Source organism: Anser cygnoides, chromosome 2 (assembly GCF_040182565.1).
Source record: "Anser cygnoides isolate HZ-2024a breed goose chromosome 2, Taihu_goose_T2T_genome, whole genome shotgun sequence".
Taxonomy (NCBI): Eukaryota; Metazoa; Chordata; class Aves; order Anseriformes; family Anatidae; genus Anser; species Anser cygnoides.
In genome coordinates this window covers 65,553,211-65,578,821 of record NC_089874.1, presented here as the reverse complement: position 1 = coordinate 65,578,821, position 25,611 = coordinate 65,553,211, and the positions used below count along the sequence as shown (strand labels likewise).

The 25,611-nt window shown below is 40.6% G+C and overlaps 1 protein-coding gene across 2 annotated transcripts in view; it reads right to left on the bottom strand.

Moving 5' to 3' along the window:
* Positions 1-25,611, bottom strand: part of LOC106048379 (neuropeptide S receptor) — a 120,859-nt gene that overhangs the window by 54,514 nt on the left and 40,734 nt on the right. Inside the window, exons 6-9 of one of the 2 annotated variants that reach the window (XM_066991189.1) lie at positions 13,608-13,725; positions 7,308-7,474; positions 6,578-6,772; positions 5,900-6,111 (exon numbers count right to left, since the gene is read on the bottom strand). In XM_066991189.1, coding sequence (XP_066847290.1) covers positions 5,900-6,046 — 147 coding nt within the window. In that variant the 5' untranslated portion in view covers positions 6,047-6,111; positions 6,578-6,772; positions 7,308-7,474; positions 13,608-13,725. Of the gene's footprint in view, positions 1-5,899; positions 6,773-7,307; positions 7,705-13,607; positions 13,726-25,611 lie in introns of those variants that run through there. The other variant, XM_048075509.2, reaches the window with a different exon arrangement.

Genomic DNA, 25,611 nt, shown 5'->3' with positions numbered 1-25,611 from the left:
CTAAGCACCACTAACAGCAAAACAAGCCATCCCCAGCCTGCCCTCAAATCCTCCATAGATGTTACTTGGGTAGAGGGGAAGATTCTCAGTCAATAACATATAACAATAATTCAATTTTCCTAGCAGATGGTTCATATTTACCATTCTGCTGTGTTTTGTTACATGGATAATAAACTGGGACAGTACTATTCAGTTATTATAGGGTGTTGTTTTTTTTGTTTTTTACCAGTTGTACTCTAGGGAGCTTCCACAGAAGATAAATGTATTTTGCAAATTTTGATCTCATCAGGAAATATACATTTATCATGATGTATCTATCTATTTTTTTCATAGAATATTTTGAACAAGAAGACATAATATTAGGTCACTCAATAGCCCATCCATAATTGTATGATCTTGATAGCCATATTAAAAACTGTGAAACACTGTTCTTTCTTAATCACAAAAGGGGTAAGATGATTAAGTGTGCCTAACTAAAACACCTCACAAACTAAAGAAATTATTATTTTCTAGGTCTGATTTTATAGGAGAGGCAGACACAAACCCTATGGGCTGTGCGGACCATGAAATCAGAAGTGTGAGGGATGGTAGTATAAAACTGCTTGAATTGTCTGTCTCAGAGCTACACAAAGCTGGGCTGTCATATAGTCAGTTCACTTCTGTGCTGCCTTTAAGCTAGTAGATGAAGCCAGCCCACCCCAGAGCATTGCAGATTTGTTTCAGAAGGTGATCAGCTATTGCATTCTCAGTGTGACAGTCCAGCACTAGCATCACTCATCACAGCATATTTCACTGGCTGTATTAAGGAGTTCCTGACACTGTATTTGTATAGGCTTAATTTTCCTCCTCTCCCTCCACTGAAAGATAGCAAAGTCACTTACGAATTATTTGGTTTGCCCATTTTCCTAAAACTTATGATTGCATTTGCAGAGATTACCCCAGAAATTTGACAGCACCCATTAATATTTTTCTCTTATGTATTCAAGGATGGGGTGCTTTGTGCAGTCTGCTTTAAAATCAGAATGAGCAATAGTATAGGTGAATGCTTTCCAGGAGATAAAGAGACTCCAGCATTTGGATGAAATGATAATGCCCTGGATTCTGGCTTAGGCTCTGAGGACACCTGGAGCCACATCCTTCTTACCTGATAGTTTTAAAAAACTAGCCTATTGTCCTGGTTCCAGTTAGGACAGAGTTAATTTTTCCTCATAGTAGCTGGTAGGGTGCTATGTTTTGGATTAGAATGAGAAGAGTGCTGATAACGTGCTGATGTTTTAATTGTTGCAGAGCAGTGCTTACACCAGGCCAAGGACTTTTCAGCTTCTCGCTCTGTCCTGCCAGCGAGCAGGCTGGGGGTGCAGCAGGAGCTGGGAGGGGACAGACCCACGACAGCTGACCCAAACTGGCCAAAGGGGTATTCCATACCATCTGATGTCATGCTAAACAATATATAGGGGTGGCTGGCCGGGGTGGGGTGCCGGCTGCTTGGGGATAGGCTGGGCATCGGTCAGCGGGTGGTGAGCAATTGCATTGTGCATCACTTGTTTCTTACACATTATTATTATTAATACTATTATCATTATCACTATTATTATTATTGTTATTATTATATTCCTGTCTTAATAAACTGTCTTTATCTCAACTCACAGGCTTCACTTTCCCGTTTCTCTCCCCCATCCCAGAGAGGGAGGGGGGAGGGTGAGCGAACGGCTGTGTGGTGTTTAGTTGCCAGCCGGGTTAAACCACAACACCTATGCAAACTTTCTCTCTGCACACTGGTCTTCTCAGCTCTTTGCTGAAGGTGGTAGGCCCTGAACTTTGTAATGAACATTATTCTCTGTGGATGATAAGTACGTGGTCTTATATTTGTGCTTACACTGGCATGGCTCTACAGTCCTGTTTAATATCTGAGCTACCTGGGCTGCAACATGCAGATACTGGCAATGCTACTGGGGTGGAGGGTGGGGGTGGGGGAGGCCAATCACTGTCTGTCCTTCCTGAAAAAAAAAAAAAAGAAAAAAAAAAGGAGGGGAATTTTAATTATTCATGAAAAATCCTTTGTAACCATTTGTAGTGGATTTAATGTGCATGCTGTTTCTCCTGAGAGCTCTGATCCTTTGGTGTCCCTGCTGGGGTGATGCTGCACAACACACGGACCAGGGGTCATGGCACCAACCTCTGGCCCAGTGGTTGGGGTTCCCACCTGGCAGCATGGTATTGGGATTCCCAGACAACCTTGTGTAAAAACAGCAAAACTCTTGTGCCTTGCTGCACAGGTGGAGACTCAGATCTACACATCAGGAAACAAAATAAGGAAAGGTACTAGATGTGGAAGGCAGGAGATAGTGGCGGGAACACAGTCCTGCCAAAGAAGAAATAATGACTGGGACTTTTCTGCATCCTAACCTTTACTCAGTTGCATGAAAGTATGGCATTCCATTTACCAACAGATTTTCTTTTAAATGAAATGAAACTACTCAGGACTGCCTAAGCTTCGGAGCTGCTGGGGGCCTGGGGAGGTCCTTCCTCCAGCCTTGATGAAGACCCCTAGCCCTGTTGATCATAGGTACTCCTTTCTCAGCAGGATGCATTGAACCTATTTGGAGATTTTGGCTTCACCCCAGGCTCTCCAAGCAGGTTTCTAGTTTGCACCTTGTGTCCCAGGTCCCCAAGAGTCAGGTATGTAGAGCCGAGGGACTCCAAAAGTGGAGGGAGGTCACAGGTGTTCAGATAATCTCTGATCTTTTCAGCTTACTGTATTTGGCAGAGGGCAGTTGACACTTGCTTAGAGCCTTTTTACACATAGATTAAATACATATGAGGGAGATTGTAAAGGGTTGTAATGAACTCTCCTTTGGCCTGGGAAGTTTGATTTGTAAATAATACCAATTTGCACATCTGTTCTGAATTTGGTGCTGGCACAGCCAACAGGGCTTCTAGAGTTTGTGGTTCAAGACAGTGAGCTACCTGCATGCCTCATGTAAAGGCACCCAGGCAGAGATAACGTTTGGGCTTTCAGTGACTCTCTGCCATCACACAGCAGCAAGACCTGCCTGCAGGTGGGCAGGAGCTGCTGTCTTTGCTGTGGGAAGCCCCAGTTCACCTCGCATGCCCTGTGGCATGGTCCTACCCCATAGGGTGCGAATGCACCCCAGCTCTAAGGCTATCATGCATGGCAGCAGACTCACATGCAGCTTTGTGGGGCAAAGCCTCATCTAGCAGCTGGCCAAACAGCTACAGTAATGACTACCAGAAGGGAAGCACACATTCCTCCAAGCAGATGAAATGGTCAATTTCGCAGCAAATAAATAAATAAAGGAAGAAAGAAGAAATCTAATTGAACAGGCAAAATGCATTTTAAACTGAAGCAGCACAGGATTTAGCTGTTAAACTCTGAAGAGGCGTGGAGAGAAATTCAAATGTTTCTGAAAGAGGGAGCAGGGAAGCATTCATGGTTCAGCTCTGAGTCACATTATTTTACTTTTGCAATGTTGCCACCATGATGTAACCCAGACAGTACCAGTAGCTGGGTACAGGTAGTCCTTCTGAAGCATGGGAGGAAAAGCAGAAAACAGTGCTCCCTTTTCATACCATAGTTCAAGCTGTGTATGTGATACCCTACAGAACTGACATTGGGTAAAATCCTTAAAAGAATCATTAACGTAGGAATTGCTGCAGGTACTGTGTGAGCATCATTCCCTAGTCTCCATTTATTCATTTAAATCGTGTTTTCCTATTATGCCTTTGGTAAGGTAGATTACACCTCTGCATTTCCCAAAGAGAAATAGGTGCACTTGCTTGCTTTCTGTTGGACATAGAGCCACATGGCAAGTCCCCACATGCCACAGGCACAGACCATGCCCAACTTATCCTGGAGTTTTCTGCTTCACGGCCACCCAGAGTGTGTGGTTAACCTGCACCTGTGTGGTGGCTGTTTGTCCAGTCTCCTTTACTGTTAGTGATGGGCTATGACATGTTTGAAAATCCTAATAAATGGCCAAAGCCTCATTTGTAGCTATATTTTGAGCACCAAGTTCAAATTCTACGGGTTTTCAATCTATTCAGCCCATTCAAATGTGACCGTTTATTTCCTTAGCTGTTTAACCAGAGCCTTGTGAAGAGGAAGGAGTTGTCTCCCTTGCTGGAAGGGGTAAGGACACGACCACCACCCAGAGCATGGGCAGTGCTGGTGGAGGACAGCCAACCCAGGCAGCAGGTATCAGCAGCACCTTCCACATGTGAGCATTTATTGAGAGCTGAAATTGCTGGCAGGGAGCCCTGCCTTCCTTGCACAGTAGTTGTCAGAGCAGGTGCTTTATTCCTCCTTTCCTGCAGCAGCAACACCAGCTGTCAGTTGTCTCCAGAGTCAAAATATTTCCGTGCTTATCAGCAGCTGGTAATTGATGTGAAATCAGTGAACCTCCTCGCAAAGTTCATGCTATATTTGCCAGAGCTAGACATCAGGCAGCAGAGTGCAAGTCTAATGAGAAGCTCTCAGCTAACTGAATCAAGTTTCTTTTAGCAGTGGACGAGTACACGTGACTATCCATGGTATTCTAATTATTGTAATTTACTTATTCTGCCCTATTAAGAAGCATTTTTTTCTGCCTGGGGACTTTCTAATCATGGAATTAATTTGTCACTTTTACCATTATAAAATACTGCTCCCATGACATTTTTCAGATTTATAGCCCTCAGTGTGGAGAGAAGGAAGGAGATAAAGAAAAAATAGTAAAAAAAGGTTTTGCTCCTTACTTGTGTTGTTTTTTTCAAGAGCCTTTTAGGAGTCTAACATGAAGAGAAAAATAAAATAAAAAGGGAAAACAGAAAGTTTTCACGCTTGAAATCCCACATAAGACAGTACTGTCTTACCAAGAAGAAGAAAAAAAAAAAAGTAAAAAAGTATAATGTTAAATGAGACCCAAATTAATGAATTGTAGGACTAGAGATCAACTTTTTCCTTAGCAGAGGTGAAAACCAGTGGTAACTCGTTTGATTCTACATGCATTGTACCAGAGTACTATCAATCTCCTGGAAGTCAGAAGTCATCTGAATGCATCCCTGATAACCCACAGTATTCTTAAATGAGGTGAGTGCCTACACCTTTCCATCTGAAAGTGAAACTCCAGAGGGAATGGCAGGGTACTTCTTGTCAGCCCTTTTAGTAGCTTGAACATTACTAATACAACTACAGTAAAGTGACACATGACACATGGCATGAAATTAAGCAGTGACAATAGGCACAGAAAGCTGAGGCAAAGATGTAACTCAGCACCTCTTTCGTCTTTTTCCTACATTCACATATTGCAAGGGTGATGTTTATTTTGGGAGATGAATGAATACACTACTCGTGTCATTCAACAGCATCCACTATTGGATCATTCATCCCGTATGTTCTTAAAGAGATGCTGCATCCCCCTCTCAGGTTGGAAACAAATAAACCAGCCAACTAATTAAAACCTGCCCTTGTTTTTAAAACAAAGAAACAAACACACACACAAAAAAATCTGTCTCACTTGTGTGCAGATGTTTGTTACAGATGGAAAATTGAAAAGAAATCCCTTATGTCAAGACTATGGCTAGAAGAAATTATGTAAAATATGCGTTAAACTAATATGCACTTTTGATTAAAGATGCATGTATAATTACAATGTCACTTTAGAAAAGCAGTACCACCCCCTCTTCTAAGGGGAGACAATTGGCTAAGACCTGTAAGTCTGAACTCCAAATCCTGTAACTCTTTTGTTTTTCTGTAAATGCTTCACACATGCTGTCACCTGTCTTGGGAGGGCAAAACCCACAAATATATAGGCAAAAAGTTCAATAATCCTAGCTGCCTCCCTGCAGAGGTGCTGAAAATGCACCAAAGCTTGTGAGAAAAGTAATGCACTGGCTGTACCTTAAAGGAATAGTAAAAGGATCCCCACTCCTCTTCTTCCACCACTTCAGTGAAAGTCAGTGTCTCAGTGCAGGTGACAAGGGTGAAATCCAGCCAGCCGCTGCCAGCTGGGGACCTGCTGCTGGCTTCTGTGGAGCTGACCTCCATCACCGGCTTCTGCTTGAATTGTCTAGGTGCTTGTTTTCCTAAGAGTTCATGCAGACAAGTCTCTCCTGTTAAAGCAAAGCAGCAAAACCAGCTTCTCACTGCTCCACCACTGGCTACCAGAGGCATCAGGCTTCAGTGTAGCTGAGTGATAAAAAAATAAAAAAGCAAAGGAAAAAAAAAAAAAGCCAAGCTGGCACCAGCCCTTTGAGCTCTCTTTCAGCATATCTCTATCAACAGCTGTCCACATACTCTTTCCAGCAGCTGGACCAGTAGCTGGTAAGAAAGTCAGCACACGTGGACCCATCCATATGCCTTGCGGGCTCGGGACTCTCTGGCATCCACAGTTGCCAGCTCTGGAGCCAGGCATAGCTGTAAAAGCACGGACCTGGGGCACAAACTCATATTTAGTGCATCCAGAACTTGTTCAGCTTAGTGGAGTTGCTCTGCCTTGAGACCTATGCAATCATAAGCAGTACTCAGTCTCTTTTCACAGCCATGTCCCACCAACTCAATTTCTCCATTTCCTGTTACCTGCAGGACAGAAGCTTGGAGGGACTGGAGAAAATTCTGGGTGCCCAAGCAATATTCAGGCTTTGCCAAGATACACTGAAGTCATCCAGAGGAGGAGGGTTGGTCCTGGCCCATATAGATAATTAGAACCATTCATGAAGAGAAAGGACCAGCACTGATCTATATGCACCAGTGATCAATACTTAAATGTTGCACCTGTTGGAATATGAACAGATAAACAGAAATTTCTCAGAACCACCATGTTTAGCTGAAATCAACAGGGAAAACACTCATTAATATATTATCTGAAAGAGAGGAGGAAATATTCTGGATTTTTTTTTTTTCCCAACTGATCATGCAGGCTGACTGTGAACCCCTGCTATAAAGTATTCAGGTAGCATCCAAGCTTTCTGAAAGCATCCTACCTCTTGTTTATTCTTCCTTTTTTTCTTTTTTTTTTTTTTAACCTTACTTTCTCATATTTATGGAATAAGTTAAAACTTCCTGCACTGAATGTTGTCTTTTGGGGATCTTTTTGGCTCCCTCATTCCCACACAGATGGTAGTCTCAAGCATATTAGAGGTGCTAAGAAGCTTTTCAGTACATACATGATCCTGCACAGCTCTCAGGACTAAACCAAGAGTGACTTTTCTTGTGGCTTTGCCAGCTGGTTGCTGTAAGTAATGCTTATGGTGTTAAAAAGGTAATTCAGGTAAAAGAAGAGGTAATTCAGGTTTTCCATTGCTCTTACCTTTTCTGTGTTCGATTATTTCTTGGTCACTGTCACTGCCCTGCTTTGTTGATGGCTGGTTTTGCTGAAATGCTGTTTTGTTTGTTCATTTGTTTGTTTTGTGGTTAGTCACAACATTTTAAGCCATGGGCTGTCTGTGGTACCATATCTATAATTAAAATAATTCTCTAGGGAAAACAAACAAACAAACAAACCACTTATTTTCTTATTTTTTAAGCCTCTAAAAAAACATCTGAAATTTGACGTTTGGGTTTGCTCCCTCCACCCTCCACCATCCCCAAGATTAAGCAAACTGTTTGAATACCCCTGGAATGAATGGTGAAATAAAAGATTTTACTGATTGAATCTCAAAAGCCTATAGTGGGCAAGATCTAATCCCAGCAATTCCTCGGTGGATAATGAATAGCTGATTGATTCCTACAACCGACTTTGTTTTCCTCAGACAGGAGTTTGAAAAGTCTCTGAGAATTTCAGTGCTTGAAGAGATTTAGGTGGTTTTACATAGAGAGAAATTGAGTTTTCACACTATTTTTACAAAAGGTGCTCTCGAATTATTTTTTTAACGTCTTTATGTTTTTTATAAAAACACATTTTTTTCTAATGTATAATAAAATGTGATTTTTGCTTTCTTAACCTAACCTCTTTCTCTTTTTAAGTCTCACTATTGTACTACACCACAGCATAAGCATGCTTCCTATATAGGAAATATTAAGCAATTCTGAAAATAATCTCTAAGCAAAGAGAATGGAATATTCAGAAGAAGAATAGAGAAGACTTGTTTTAGGGACTACTTCATTTGCCATTCTTTTTACCTTGGTCTCAGAAGCTACACAAAATTGTATTTCTCAAATATAGCTTTGAACCAAGGGACTGGAAAACTAGAGCATAAATGGTTCCAGTGCAAGCTAAGTAGAACACTTTGCTGCTGCTGTGTGTAACAAAGCTTTATGCTCATCTTCCATGAGCAGACACAGGGGGGAGACCTGCAACATGCATCTCTTGTCTCCCCTTAATGGCATGGTTTTCCTTACTGGGAAGATGAGGAAACAAAAAGTGAAATCAGGAGATTATTACTGTGCATAATGTTGATCATTTCCCCAAATTCAGCTGATCTGAACCTTCAGATGCACCTAATAGTTTAAAAAATTAGGCACATCTAAAATGCAGAGGCTCAAGGTTATGTATATATGTGTGTGTGTGTGTGTGTTTATTGTATAGAATTTACAGTAGAGTTGGCTTTTCTGTATTTAGGCTGTATTGGAAGGAAACTGCAAAAATATTTACATTCTTGCTGTTTGTAGTTTCCTGTACCCTGGAGTAGTTAGACATAATCATATTAAATGCAAAGAAGAAATAAGGCTATCAGGCTTCAGAAAGAAAGAGAATGAGATATTTCTTGCTCCTAATAGTATGACAAGTTAATTGCTTTTCATTAAAAACAAAGAAGCAAACAAAAAACAACACGTTTAATCTGTCTAATCTGTATAGAGTGGCCTTGGAAGAGGAAGGTCAGCCTGCTCTTCCCCATGTCCTTCTCCCCCAAAGCTGACTGTCTGGGGCAGTGCAGAGTGGCTCAGCTGCTGATGCTGGCAGTGAGGACCACTGGAGAGCTGCCTTCCTGCATCCCCGCTGCACAGGAGCAGCACAGAAATTACACATTAGTGACACAATCCCTGTTGTTTGACATGGAAAACTGCATGAAACATCAGTTTATTTTCCTTTAATTTTGAAGCTGCTTAGCATGCATGTTGTTTTCTGTTTGCACTGTGCCTTTGGCGGGGTGCAGTTCTGTTCAGCATGGGTCGGAGATAACCAGGCTGACAGCAGTGGGACCAACCAAGGCTGCAGGTGGCCCCAGCGCTGGGAAGGGATACCCATATTTCAGGGCTCTTGGAGGTCAGCGCTGCATGTACAGCAGGGAGTGTGTCTTCATGTGTGCCTTCCCTATGGTGGGGCTCACGTCTAGTGCTGGTCTCTGGCTTGCATGATCCGCACCTCGTTCCAGCTCCCCTGCACGACTTGCAGTGAAGGTCTGATGGTTCAACGTAAGGCTCCCTTAGCTGGGGTGTGACTGTTCCCCCAGTATTCCCCCACAATTTTACACATTTTTTAGCCTCACCAGGCAGAGACAATATCAAGTTTCTAAATCCTCTAAGACCTGAAATAGCAATGATCTTCTATGAGTTAATTTCTGAGTTCTGAAGTTAGAGGCTGGCAGATGGAACTGAAGAGCCTCTCCCTTATACAGAGAAATATGTGTTTGATTTTCTTTCGGAATCTGTACAAACTCAAATTTGAAATATTTAAAGCCTTCACAGAATGAGATGACAAATCTCTGCCCAGGTCCAGCCTGATTTCTGACCAGTCAGTATCTATCCAGCTCTGAATCAGATCTCCAGACTGCCAGAGGGTGGATTCTTTCTACTGATTGAAGTTTTGGATTAGATCTTTTGCAAAAAAATCTGTATTTTACCATTAGTAAAGAAGGAGGGTCATAAAAATCACAGAGCATTTTTCTAATAGTAATGATAAAAGATGAGCACTTTATTCCTCTTCTATAGAAAAATCAAATTTTCAAGGAGAATTTTTTCACATCATTTCTGCTTGTGGTATTATTTCAGGGTGGTCGATTTTAAAGAACGGATTAATGGGAATTTATCTGTATTTGCAAATAAACTCTTGGAGAAGAATACGCAATTCTTAAGGAATTGTCTTTGAGAAGAAGCATGTAGGTGAAGAAAGTGTGTAGAAGAATGCCATTAAATATGAATGTCATGTCAGTGGAAGTGTCAGACACTGAAATTTCAAATCCTTTCCTCTCTTTGTAGCAGCACAACCATGAAGAAAATAATGTATTTCACAAGGGCCTGATTCTCCCAGGATAGTTCCTGTTCAGGGACAGAATCACATTATCTTTAGCAAAAAAAGAGCCAAGCCCCGTGACCTGAAACAGAAGCCTGATAAATGTGCATTCCTATACAATATCAAGGCAGTCAACATCATATCATTCATTATATAGCACGGGAGCACTCCTGCTTTCAAGGAGCTGAGCAGGTATCCAGGATATGGGTATGGCACCCATCCCAGCAGGTCCTGGCAAAACGTAATGCATGGCATACCACTCAGTAGACAGCATGAATTCACAGCTCCCAGTCACCAGAAAGATTTTCTTTCAAAATCTGCCCTTCTCAAAGTGCTGGCACGCCCGCAGTAGCTGGGATGGGAAAGCAGCTCCGAAACAAAGCTGAGCTGCCAAACGGGGAGTGCGGTTGCAGGTGAGCCCAGGCTGGCCCCAGCAGGCCAGCAGGCAACACAGCCACCCCACAGAACATGTGTCCGGCCACGGGGCGACCACAGGGAGCAGAACACTAGCTGTCTGAGTGTCCCATCCTTCCCTCCTTCTGCTGCAGGGCCCCGGTAACAAAAACAAGCACAAAGGCTAGCTGAGAGTGGGCAGAGAGGGCGTGCAGTTGCAGCTCCCATTTTGTCTAAAACTGGCATCAGCATCTTTTTGTGCATTACAGTCTCCTGAGCTAAACACCAGAGTCTTAGCAGGGCCACAGCCCTGTTTAGCACCATACAGGAAGGCTGTTGGAGGAAAACTGAGGTCCAGGTTTCCACAAGCAGATGTCTTGCAGTGCTTTAAACAACCACCACCAATGGTGGTGCCTTTCACTGCTTTTAATGCATATGTGATTTCAAACCAGGAATTATTTTCAGTACAGTTTTCATATTGTTGCTTTACAGAGTTTTTCTTCCGTTTGTCCACCTTTAGTTGAACTACAACCAATTCTCAGTTCATCTTTGACTATGTCTTACAGATGTCACACCATGACTGCTTGGGGAGAGAAGTACTTCTTCCTTCCCACCCCTCAAGTTCTGCCTACAACCTCCAGTGGTGCCACACAAGATGTTGAATCCATCGTTAAAGCCTGACATAATTTAAGAGTTGCTCCCCCATTGGAGTTCAGATGATGCCTGGAGCTGATGAACCTCTCCCTTCCTCTGCAGGGGATGAAGAATAATCTAATGGCTAAGACATGGGCTTGCAGTTCTGGGAAGATATTAAGCTCCTTGTTCCTTTACAAATTCCCATCTCAGATCAAATGGTACTATAGATGCTACAAAGAGAGAAGAGGGATATTGAGAGAAATCAGGCTAATCCGTCAACACTAAAAGCTTGGGAAAAGACCAGCACAAACTTCAATGGAGGTCAAAAAAAATGGAGGACTTCTGTGCCCAAGGGGAGGTAGAAAAACAAAAGAAAGTGTGGTAGGAAAGAATTTAAAGTGCCTGTATCCCAGTCCTCATTTCTGTGGAAGAAGTTGTATCTGAAGTAATGAATACACTCTGTCTTCTGGCGATGAGCAGCAGTGTGGAAGTGCAGATTTACAAGGGAGGTGGAAAGCTGTTAGATGAATTGCAGGACTTTTTATTGCCAATTACAATTTCATGGCAGGGTTATTATTTATTAAATATAGAAGCAGCCAGTTGAATTCTAACTGCTCTTAGGCTTAATTCCACTTACAAAAAGGCCAAAGAAATTATGCAGAGCTAGAGGAAAAACCCTTTGCAGTAGCAGGCATACTTCTAACAGCCTTCACATCTGCATGCACACACACATGTGGAAAGAAAGAAAACAAACCACTCTTCTGAAGGGGAATGGGTTACACCCAATTTCCCTTTAATAAAGCCTAAGATGGAGTAAACTAAATGTACTGCACTGCCACCACTAACAGGCATGTGAAGGACAATTTGAACGGTGTAACTTCCTCAATTATTGAAGCTGAGGATTTGAGGCTCTCCAGAGAAAGATGTACTTCATCCACTGCTCTGCCCTCCAAAAGCATCATGTGGACAGAAAAAAATAAAACAACTGTTCACAGGTAGACTATGACCCATGTCAGAACTGGCATGGGGGGGTCAGAAGTCAATATTGACTGTAATATACAATTGAATCCCAGGTCATTTCTGTAGAGGAAGAGGATGTCTATTTTCAGGCAGCACAAGCGATGAGCTATCACCAGCTTTGTGCCAGCATTTATTTTGAATTCTCTTGATTGCAGAGCAGGGGTAAGGGCTAGGGAACAGAGAGAACTAAAGAAATACTCAATGAGGAAACTGTCTCAGCTTCTTCAAAGACCTCACCTGGAAGCAGTCTTTATTCTTTTGTTTATGCATATAGGTGCCCCTGTACATTGCCATGAGCAGTGTGTTTAATAACATACATTGGCCGAAACAGTAATCCAGATCTGGTAGGCAGTACAACAATATAGGTTTCTGGTGTTAGACAAATGACACTGAAAATAGTCTTCTGCAAGCCAGTTCTTTGCAGACTGGAATAGAGGTGTAAATTACTCAGTCCTGTGTGATTCAAAATTTTATTTCCAAAATCCTACAGTCTTTTGCTAATACACTTTTCAGGAATGCCTCTTTGGATACTATTAGGAAGTGTTTAGAATATCAAGGCCATTGTATTCTTGTTCCTGATCACATTCAGAAATATATTTTCATTTAGAAAATGAAGAAATATGCTGTTATCGTTTCCACTTGTGAACAAATATATCCATTTGATTATGGTTTGGATTCTGTGAAGAAAGAGGATTAAAACAGGACTACTCCACACACTGATTTGGAAGCGAAAAGTTGTTCAAAGAAACAGTGTTATCTAAAGAAAAATACACAATTTAGCAACTGTCATGACGTTTTGGAAATACTTGATATAAGTACTCACATCACCTAGTGACTGGACATACAGCAAGTTGTAACTGCTCACATCAACTCAGTGCAGTATTGTTGTGCCCCACATTTAAATAGACTTTTGTGTCTCATAGACCACTGGACTTACTGGCATTTCAATGAGATGCACAGAATGATTTGGATATCTTATGGTATTGATTCTTTGCTCACAATTTTACATGTACTATGACACAAATGCTCAGACAAATGTCAGAATGGGCATAATTACCCAACTGATCACACTGGTTTTCTGACTCTCCTTGTGGATAGACTATTGTTTTCTTCATATGTTAGTGACTATATGCTTATATGTATAAGCAGAGCTTATTTACTGTTTCTATAGACAAAATAACGTCTCCATTTGTTAGGCAAGATATTTCCAGTCTGTGTATGAACATACCACTGATTCAGGTCATATTGTTCTTGTAATAAAGCTAGACAGAGTAAAACAATAAGTACCAGTTAGGAAATGAGTTCAAAAAGTTTCCAGTGCTTAACAGTTGTGTGGGTGGAGTAAAATAGCATACACAAAACATGATTTGTTAGTCATTAGAAACAAACCTGGAATCAGCATGAGCTGTGGTGCTCCTGCTTCCCAGAGCCAAGTTTTCAGAACTTCTAAAAAGACTAAAATTGTTGAAGAGTTCTTTAGTTTTTCTCTTCAGAGCAGAAAGGATCTCTGAAAAAAAAAAATTGTTATACTTTCACATATGTATCAAATTAGGGAGAGATTAAATGAAGGAGAAGCAAACCATCTCTGCCTTTGAAGCATTCATCATTTTTGTAGCACAATTTGCTTTAGGAGAAAATAATGTGTTCTGTGGTTCTGAACACGCAAAATAATTCAAGACTTTATATGAACTGCTGCTTGGGGATTAGATGAGGATTTAATATCTTTCTCAGAGAAAGAATTAATTAAACTCTCTCCTCTTTGGGAAGGTGATGAGCAAAACAATACATAGAGCTTTGATTTATTTCTCTACAGAAATAAAATGTGTATAATAATTTTTCATTTCAATTTCTTTTTTTTTTAAAAAAATGAATCATTTAAAAAATTATCATAGGAGTTGCTTAAGGGATTTTAACACACTTCCAAAATGTCAGCTAAAATTGAACCATTGGGTCTCCTTTAGAAAACTTTGAAAATCTGTTGTTACAAGCTAAGGAAATACTGTTTAAGTATTACCAAGGATCTGTCCTTTTCTTTCATTTTTCATATGCTTAACAGTGGAATTGATTGGGAAACCTATTGGTTAGTTGATAGGCCTCACTGTTTTTCACATTTTCTATGATCATCTCATAAAAAGATTTGATAGTCTTTTCATAATAGACCTTGACGGTCATCTGAAGGCTTCACACACATACACAATCCTTTTTTGTTGGCAAAGATTTTCAATCCTCAAATTTTATGATGTAATGTTTTTCTAACAGAAATGTCAAGGGGATATATACCGTGAAAAATAGCTGTTTCATCAAAGCTCCAATTCTATATCAAAATAATTTTCAGTAGGTTTTTTTTTTGTGTTTTTTTTTTTTTTGCTTGCTAGTTCTAGGAATCCATAATCCATTCCTCGATTCTCTCAGACTCCAGTGCAATTTGGTCTGCTACAACTTAATGCACAAGTGTTATCACCGGATCAGAGTATTTGCTGAATCTGGTAAGAACAACGGTATCAGAACAATGCAATGTTTTAGGATTGTGATTTCAATTCACCTGCAACTACATGTGGGATTAACAATGTCTTATATTCAATAAACTCTGGAACATGAGTAGTACCTAACTATATTTAACTCATTTATGTGCCTTGCACCTTCAAAGTCCTATCGACAACAGAAACTTGTGATATCAGGACAGGAACATTTGCTGGGGTAAAAATAAATAGAAGAGAAAGAAAAAGAGAAAGAGAAAGAGAAAGAGAAAGAGAAAGAGAAAGAGAAAGAGAAAGAGAAAGAGAAAGAGAAAGAGAAAGAGAAAGAGAAAGAGAAAGAGAAAGAGAGAGAAAGAGAGAAAGAGAAAGAGAAAGAGAAAGAGAAAGAGAAAGAGAAAGAGAAAGAGAAAGAGAAAGAGAAAGAGAAAGAGAAAGAGAAAGAGAAAGAGAAAGAGAAAGAGAAAGAGAAAGAGAGAAAGAGAAAGAAAGAGAAAAGGAAAGATAAAAGGAAAGAGAAAAGGAAAGAAAGAGAAAAGGAAAGAAAAGGAAAGAGAAAAGGAAAGAAAGAGAAAAGGAAAGAGAAAAGGAAAGAGAAAAGGAAAGAAAGAGGAGAAGAGAAGAGAAGAGAAGAGAAGAGAAGAGAAGAGAAGAGAAGAGAAGAGAAGAGAAGAGAAGAGAAGAGAAGAGAAGAGAAGAGAAGAGAAGAGAAGAGAAGAGAAGAGAAGAGAAGAGAAGAGAAAGAAAGAAAGAAAGAAAGAAAGAAAGAAAGAAAGAAAGAAAGAAAGAAAGAAAGAAAGAAAGAAAGAAAGAAAGAAAGAAAGAAAGAAAGAAAGAAAGAAAGAAAGAAAGAAAGAAAGAAAGAAAGAAAGAAAGAAAGAAAGAAAGAAAGAAAGAAAGAGAAAGAAAAAGAAAGAAAGGAAGGAAGGAAGGAAGGAAGGCAGGCACTTTCATTCAAATGTGGGTACATTATTTTTATCTGTTTTAAAGCATGTCTCATAGGTGAATTGATGTCTCCCTTCTTTGACAAATTAAGTTTTTTTGCATTTACTTTTTAAGCAAGCTGCCTGAAAGGATCATCCAAAGTCAGATATGGTAAATAGGTAGGGCTCATTTTCTGGTGTTTGGATTTGGTCCGTGCATTGATATTTAAGTATGAGGACAATGTATTTACCACCAGCCAAAGCCCTGAGCAATTACAGGAATCATACCCAACCTCTCATTTTCACTGTAGGATTTGTCTTAGCACAGTACTGTTTACACACCCTCTGTAGCTGAATTATATCACTATTTGCAGGTTAATTGGAAACCCTTTATATGTGTCGCTAATCAGAAAAATTGCTGTGGCTGCACTGAATGCACAATTGAATGTGGTCCAACGTGTGTTTCACTCAGTTAACCAAAGGCAGGTGCAAACAACACTTACTCTGAAATACTTAAAATTCAAGGGAATGAAAAAAGTAGGAAAAAACACTGGTAAGCTGCTGAGAGGAGCAACACTCATGGGAAAAAAAAAATCAAGACTTTAATTTCTGTGCTGACTCATTGTCTCTCTGTGCAGTTTCAGCAGTCCACATTGCTTCTTTTTAAATGACTGGATGACCAAAAGAATGAAAAAAGATCAGTCTTTTTACTACTAATAGAGAAATAATTAGGAAAACCTTATTTCTGTAATCTGAGTTTTCCATTTCAAAGATCTTAATGGAGGGTTTTCTAAGATATATTCCCCATTATCAGTCATCTTGCTACCAGCCATCTGTCACCACAGCCAGCAGCAGACACTACAGATAGCCTGTGATCTTCAGTAAATTCTGTTCAGGTACAATGCCTTTCACCAACTTCTATTTAACTTACACGAAAATGTGAATCTGAGAAGCTATGCTAAGTCACGGGAAAGTATGAAATTATACTTGCAGACCTTATGGCTGGTGGTTTTAGGGAACTCGAATAAAAATCCAACTAATCTGGCCCTGTGTCAGGGTCTGAAAGTCTGAAATGGCTTTCACCACCTCGTGTCAGGAGTGACACAAATTAGAGCATCTCACAGGAAACCTGCTGGTACCTGGTCTTCTCTGTTCTCTCTCTCCACCAAGCAGCAATCCATAGCAATTGCAGTGAAAAATAAATCAACAACAGCTGAAAATTATCCCTTATTATCATGACAAAAACCCCAGCAGACACGTCTGAATTCCCTATAGCATTGACTTGAAAGTTTAAAAGAAACAGCTATTTTATGGCATTTTAAAGGAAACTAAAAATACCCACCCTAAACCATCAAGACAAAAAATTCTTATTCCTAACTTTTTTTTTTTGTCAAAATGACTTGACCCCAAACTAATTAATTTCACTCAACCCAAACAAGCCTTTTTGTGAAAGATATTTCACAAGAATAGTTTTCTATACCATGTTTCGAGGAGTTCAACACCAGCAAACTTTAAAGTGTACCTGCTCTTCTGATGATATATCTGGCAATCTTTATACATAACTTTATGTTAGGTATATATATATATATATATATATATATGTATAGATATGGTGGGCAGACATTTAAGTAGCTTAGACCAAATTTCAGAGCCTCCTGAGTATTCATATAAAGCCCAAAAAATGGACATGCGAAAGCAGTCAGTTTAAAACCAGAAAGAAGCCTGTACAGCCAATGCATATCCCATACCAGAATGGGAAGAGGTGACAGATGGCAAACTGGGGGTAGGATCTAAACAAATGTTTGAGAATGAAGTCTCTAGCAAATAACTTTCACATACAACTGCTCCTCCTGTAAAAGCCTGTGGCCTCATTTGGATTTTCATGCTCTGCATCTGGTTCGTTTCTCCAGTCTCCAAATGCAAGATGGTTGAGGCAGAGGCTTGTAGTCCTTGCTGCCTGTTTGAGGAGCACCAGAAAGGCACTGCTATCCCTTGCCTGAGTGTGTGCGATCCCTCCCCTGTAGCATGGCACTAGTAAGAAAAGCAAAGCAGGCATCGTTCATGTTGTTAAACACACCCAAGGAGTCACCATGTCATTAGCATATGAGCAACCAATGTCTCTCTGGATGGAGTGCAGCAGAGTATTGGAAGATTTGGACTACTGATTTAAACACTGCTCAACTCTGACTATTTGCCTGAACTTTATAAGGCAATCTTAGCCCATAATTTTAGTATAGATCTTTCCCACAGTTCAAGAAAGGATTGATGGGTACAGTCTCGGCCATGGTCCTGTAAGATAAATATGGATTAACTGTCCTGGATTCAATATTTGATGTAATAAAATGCTTTTTTACAGGTATGGAAATGTAACTTTGCCATGCATTTTAATTATGTTGAAAAAAAAAAGTCATGTCAGCATCTAATTTGTTCTGTTCAAATCTTCATATGCTCTGAAGATAAATCTCTTCTGTTTGAAGAAGGTTAAGATAGTCAAGGGAGAAGATCAAATAATAAGGCACAGGTGAATTTAAAATCACTGTTCCAGACTGCCAAATAGATAAGAGTACAAAGACTGAACAGTAAATTATACATATATATAATATACATGTACAACTTCTCATTCCATTTCTGTAATTGGAAAAAAAAAAAAAAGAAAAAAAAAAAGTATGTTTTATTAATTCATCCCAGACTCCCATGATACTCAGTCACAGGTCATCAACTACAACAAATAAGTTCTAACGTACCTGTACAGAATTAATGCAAGATTGGAGTGCTGGTTGACAGTGGGCTGAACATAAACCAACAGTGTGCTCAGATGGCCGAGAAGGCCAACAGCATTCTGGCTGGTATCAGAAATAGTGTGGCCAGTGGGACTAGGGAAGATTGTCCCTCTGTACTTGGCTCTGGTGAGGCTGCACCTTGAGCACTGTGCTCCCCACAGGAAAGATTTGGGTTGCTTGAGCGTGTGCAGAGAAAAGCACCAAAACCAGTGAAGAGAAAACAAGAGGTGTGAGGAGCAGCTGGGGGCCTTGGGGCTGCTCAGTCTGGAGAGGAGGAGGCTGAAGGCAGAGCTCCCCGCTCTCCACAGCTGCCTGACAGGAGGCCGCAGTCAGGAGCAGCGTGTCACTCTCCTTGCTCAGGTGACAAGTGACAGGACGTGAGGTGACAGCCCCAGGCTGCACGAGGGGTTTTGGGCTGGGTGTCAGGAAGGATTTCCTCACAGAGAGGGCAGCCAGGCCTTGAAAGGGGCTGCCCAGGCATGTGGTGGGGTTTCCAGCCCTGGAGGTATTTAAGAGACGTGTGGATGTGGCACTTAGAGGCGTGGTTTAATGGTGGACTGGTAGTGTTAGGTGGCTGGTTGGATTTGATGACCCTGAAGGTCTTTTCCAACCTAAATGTTTATACGATTATACATCATAGCATACCTGTAGCTCAGCCTAGCTGACACTATATATGCATATCACCTTCTATAATGCCAGTTGTTCTACACTACTTTTTGGAGCTATGCTAATAACCGATGAGGAGAGGGAGTGTCAGCTCACCGATACAGCAAAATGAAAATAGAAAATTTCAGCTTCCTTCCTTTAGGCCAGATAATTTTTTTGTTTTTAATTTAATTAAGCATAGATAAAGCTATTAACGTTTCAAGACTTCCTGAATATTAAAACAAACAAACAAAAAATATTCCACAGCAAAAACAAACAAACAAAAAGTTGAAGTTCTAATTTCTCTGGCCTTTTATTTTAGATGAAACTCTCTGCAAAGAAACAGAATGCCTCTTGTGAAACCAAGAGGCCATAAGGCTCTACCAGACTGGCCTCTTACTGATTCTTACTGGTTTACCTACACTCAGACCCAGATCTTCAGAGTGGCATCATTTAGGAGCACAAACCTTCTGCTCAGGATAGAAACAGACTATGTTTCCTCTTCACTGTTGTTCCTGGTATCAGCTGAGCTGGCGGGTAAGAAGAATTGGATAAGGATAGGGCAGCATCCGCCCTCCTCCCTTATCAGGGTTTGGCTCCTTTTCTAATAGTGTAAAGGGGCTCCCCGGTGCCACTGCATCACCTCTAGTCCAGGGTGTCCTCCAAGCGGTTCAACTTGTCTAGCTAAAGGAGCACAGTCGCTTGGGGTTACACATGTAGTTTGAGTCGGTGGTAGGTAAAAGCTTTGACCATCACCTGCAGTGGTTTTATATCCTTTTTTTTTTTTTTTCCAGCATAGATCACTAGACCACACTGGAACCTCCCTCCCTCCTGAAGGCTGTAATGTGGATAAATAATGTGTTCAGCTATCTGTGGTTTCTGCACCTTTACTGCTGCCTTTCAAGTGAAAGAGATAACCTGACAACACCAACAGTTAAAATGAAGGAAGTGAACAACACTTCGTTTCACAACATAGAGCACCCTTAAGGTAATGTGTGCTAGAGCAGTTGGCTTATGCAGTGATTGCAGTACCCAAGTGAGCATGTCATGACGATGTGCTTGCCACCATAACAACGCTTTATTAATGATCAAACTAATGATCAAACTTGTATTTGACTTGCCTTTAATGGGATGCCTCTATTAGGACAGGGAGCTTACAAGTAAGAGCAAAATCACCTTGCAGGGCTGAACTGCCAAGCTCACCCTGACTTATTTTATTGGTGCAGTGGGGAAAAGGCAGCATTACATTACTTTAAAATGACAGATTGCACCACATGTAATGCTTCTAGAAAAGATAATTTTCCAGCTCCTGTATCTGACCAAACTGCAGATACACTGATGGATGAAGCTGGTCTGCAACAGGACCTTGAAATATTTAAGAAACCCACAATATGGCAGCTTGCAAGTGTCTGATCAGATTCTAGCATTTTGCAGTAACATGACATTTTTTTTTTCCCAAATAGCTTTTCAAAGACCACCTTAATTCTGTGCACTCTCTGAAAATAAAGCTGGCAGTACAGGGTCTGGATTTTAGAAGTCAGGAATCAGCTGCTGCCTACTGCTGTGTGTGAGGCATCCCATGTTGTTTTTTAAACTTAAGTTTGAGGACCAACCCAACATTTAAAATATAGTGAAACTTCTATAGGCTGCCTTTCAAAGACAATAGGGGCTTGATAGAGCATCAGTGACAGCAGGAATGGTCTTGAGGAAGCCATATTTCTCCGTGACTTTTATTGCAGGAACCAGTGAAAAAGAAATGAAAACTAGCAACACTAATGTTTAAAAATCAGCAACACCACCCATCTAGCCAAACCTGTGGCCTCTGTGCCACTGTGGGTCACACTTCATATTTCAGGGATTTAGTCCATGGGAAAATCACTGGCTGTTTTTTTCAGAACTGCCACTCAAAGAAAAATCACAAAGCACTCCTCACCCCTCAGCCCTGCTGCTCCAATCTCCACCCACACGCTATCCTGTCCCTAAGATGCTGGCTTGTAGCAGTGCTCTCTGCACTTTTATGAAGGACTTTCACCCTTGTGAACCAGTCCTGGTGTGGCCCAGACCTAAGGTAGGGAGGGATCTGCTGAGCATCCACTTGGGATGTGGCTAACATGAAGCAAAACAGAGATTTTTCTGTCATCATTTCTCTCCTTCCCTGTCTCTATTAACTGTGTTGCTCAGAAGACCTGGAATATTTCCCATGCACCAAGCTGTGCTCCTCTCCCTTCAGAGTTAATGTAGGGGAAAACACAGACCTCAGTGTGCAATGTCTCTCTTCCATCATCATTACCCAGAGGTTTTTAGGGGGATATCTCACACCTACCTGCCTAGGACTAGCACCCTTTTGCACCCTGCTCCTTGTCAGGGGACTGCAGCATCCCCCACTGTCATTAATAGGTCCTCATGTATTCTCCACAGACTCATAGAATCCTTACTTATCAGCCAAATCTCACAATTCCACACAAAATATGTCCAGTAGTCCCAAGTTCAGGCTGGCTGCCAGTCATTTTGGCTCAGCCAAAAAATGGTAACCATCTTTTATAGCGAAATGCAACAGAATATTTTTCTTGGTGTACACACATGAGGTATCTCCTACATGATTTAACGTTATTCATATTTAAAAACCATCTTAAAAAAAAAAAAGAGCTTTAAAAGCATCTGTCACTGTTGCATTTTGATTCTTTTGTAACTATACTCAGCTCGTGCTCTCTTTCTAACCCATATAAATAGCCAGCCTGGCTTCACTGGCATTTCTCATCGAATGATGGAGCTTGCTGGAGACCTCCGGAGACAGGAGCTCCGCATGCTGTCCACGAGAATGAGCAAAAAATTCCCTGCAGTGGTCAGAGGCAGCAGGACGGGTTTCTTGAGGTGATTACGGGTGACTGACACATCAGTCCTGCCCACACTGTTCCAGCAAAAAGTTGGAGGAAGGATACAACTGACAAATTACATAAAGCTCACCATGGTATTAGTCACGCCACTGCACGGTTCATCCATATCATTGAATTTTGTGCCGTCTCATATCCATGAACATACCTACACCTTCAGGTACTCCCAGCTGCTACACAGACATGTTTCAGTATTCTGTCTTGAAGTGGAGGATGTTAAAAAGCAGGGTTTCTAGCTCACGGAAACTTTCTTCCCTTCGCTCCCACAATCCCTATTGTTCCAATTTGCTTTCACAACATTTTGCACAAACTGACAATCTGAAGGCCTGAAAGGAGCAGCTGTCTGTTGAGAGCCAAAAATTCATGATCTTTTGGCTTCTTAAGCTCAAACAGAGTGTCCTAGTTTCAGTTAGGACAGAGTTAATTTTCCCCCTAATAGCTGGTAGGATGCTATGTTTTGGATTAGGATGAGAAGAGCGCTGATAACATGCTGATGTTTTAATTGTTGCAGAGTAGTGCTTACACCAGGCCAAGGACTTTTCAGCTTCTTGCTCTGTTCTGCCAGCAGGCAGAGGCTAGGGGTGCAGCAGGAGCTGGGAGGGGACAGACCCACGACAGCTGACCCAAACTGGCCAAAGGGGTATTCCATACCATCTGACGTCATGCCAAACAATATATAGGGGTGGCTAGCCGAGGTGGGGGGGCCGGCTGCTCGGAGATAGGCTGAGCATCGGTCAGCGGGTGGTGAGCAATTGCATTGTGCATCACTTGTTTCATACACATTATTATTAGTAGTACTATTATTATTATTATTATTATTATTGTTATTGTTGTTATTATTGTTATTATTATTTTCCAGTCTTAATAAACTGTCTTTATCTCAACTCACAGGCTTCACTTTCCCGTTTCTCTCCCCCATCCCAGAGAGGGAGGGGGGAGGGTGAGCGAATGGCTGTGTGGTGTTAAACTGCCGGCCGGGTTAAACCACAACACAGAGACTCTGCAAACTCTGATGCAGCTCTGCAGGAACTGCTTGGGATTCAGAACACAATGAGCCTGAGGTGTGTTAGATCCAGTATTTCAAATAAATCACTGTCTTTTGATAAAAAAATGAATCCTGCCTTCCACTTTACCAGCAGCTTTTTTTTCCAAGTTCTGCCTTCTAGTCATTAACGATCCTTTTTACTGTCCATAACATGTCTAAACCATAAACAGCATCATCTCCTAAATGAGGGATTTACCAGTAACATCTGGTCATTGATATATTCTACTCAGTGCAGCGATAAACTAACCTTATTGGGACAATCGTGAATTCACAAGAGGACTTAGACTTCACATCTCTGTTCACCACCACCAGACATGATTCCCCACTAGTTAAGCGAATGGCATTGATTTAGGCAGGTAGGCTCCATATACTGTGTGCTGGAAGAGTTAGGTGATTAAAGCACAGACCCTGCAAGTCAACAAGCAGAATGACGGAACACTTGAACTAAGAGGAAATGTGGTGTTGCTTAAAACCCAGCCACATTTACAAATTTGCTATTCTCAGCTGCCAGAAGCTTGAAATTCACAGCCCCTCCTATAGTTACAGGTAGGCATCACAATGTTTCCACATATCAAGTTGAGTTCTCCACCCAGAGAGGCTATGCAATAGACAGGAACAAAGAAAACACATTGCACATTGCCTTCATTCAGTAAAAGTCACAAGCCTTAAAAGTCTGAAGCCTTTGCAGCTCTAAAGAAACTGCCATCTTCAGTGTTTCCAAATAATATTGCAGCTGCTCTTATTCAATAACACTTCTTCCCTTAGCAAAAGCAAGACGAAAAATAATGCAAATGCATAGAAGATATACGATATATAATGTGAACATTATTATGGACCTCATTTAATCATTAATCTTTAACCTTCACAAATGTAGTGACAACATACAATGGTATTTGCTACAGGCAACTGTTCTTTCATACTCACACAACAGTAATATTTATAGCACCAGTACACATCCAAACAACAAAGGAGCATGAAAGGTAGTGATGAAAGATGCATTGTACCATAAGCAATAAATCAGAGAGCACTAATTTGCTGAATACTAAAGAAAAGGAAGCCACCTGAAAATAATGTTGTGATTAGCAACAAAAACCCTTTAAAAAGTGCTTAATGCTAAGCACATATTTGTTTCTTACCAAAGTCAGTTAAATTTAAGTTTTTATTCAGAATTAGGTATGCACTTAACTGCTTTGCCGAATTGGGAGCTAAAGGAGGATGACATGTGATGATTTCCATCCAAGACTACAGGATGAATAATGTTTTCAGGGCAATTCATGAAGCCAAACACATAGCTGCATCTCAGTCAACAACAAATACCACTGTCAGATTAAATTCTATTAGTATTCATTTGAGATTGAATTAGTGGTATTCTTGTAAATATCCTTTTTTCAATTTCTACTAAAAAGCTTTTCATCATGAAAAACTTCTTCAGGACACTTAGATACCTCTTGGAGCTGTTACAGGTAAACCTTTTTCCTTTACCCATCATATTCATGCAGCACTAGGGCAACAACTCAAGAAAGTCATGCATGAAACACTGAATTCATATCTTTGGTTTCTATCTTTGCAGACTTCCCATGATTTTCATACATGTGGGATTCTTTACTATGTATACATATGCATGTGTGTATTATCTTAAATGACAATTTAAAACATTTAGCTAAAGAAATCTCTACATGTATAATTTTCATTAAAGTAGTACTGTTCATCAAGCCATAAAGATTTGGTCTTTCCAGTATTTAGTGTAATTATTTTATTCAAATAATTAACTTTTAACTGATTTAAAAAGCAAAATACTTTTGTAAGTAAAATGATCAAAAGCTCAGGGTATATGGCCAATGCAAAGGCACCGAAGAACTCTTTAATCAGGAGAGGAGATGAATGAAGAAAGACATGGAAACAGTTATTAAATCCATCAGCATTGGATAGGACAAGACACGATGGACCTAAATTGCAGCAAGAATTTTAAGGTGGACATTAGGAACAACAACAACAACATTCTAATTGTAAGGCAAAGGAAAGCTCAGAGATAATTGCCTGGGGAGGCAGTGGAAGCCTATCCCAAGGGGTTTCTTGTTTGGTTAACTAACATCCATCAAGAAAAGTTTAAGAATAAATTTTTCTTGCCACAGGGATAGGAGACATTTCTGAGATGCTGTTCACCTGTATTTCTTCTGAGTCTAGGGTAAAAGCTAAGTAGAAAGTATTAGAGAAAAGGGAAATGGAGGAGAAATCATTTTGTTTTCTCTATTCCAGACTGAAGAGTCAGATGCTATGTTGTTCTAGTACAGTTATGGCATCCCATCACAATGGACACATTTCTATCACCTCAGTAGTAGGAATCAGCTACTTACATGCCCTAAAGTCTATAGAATACCATGGGTGAAGCAGTCTTCCCACTTATAAATTAATGGAAGCCTACAACCACCAGTCAATTTCCAATTAAGACGAATGCAAATACAAATACACCTAGTCTCCTTTAGTGGAATATTGTACTTTGCTCAGAATGGACTATAGGCTTAATTCCTATTTTCATATACATACATGCTCAACTTAGCAAAACTAGGTCCTGCTATTGGTCTTTGGTGATGTAAGTTAATATATCTGACTATGAGAAGAAATCTTTGATACAGAG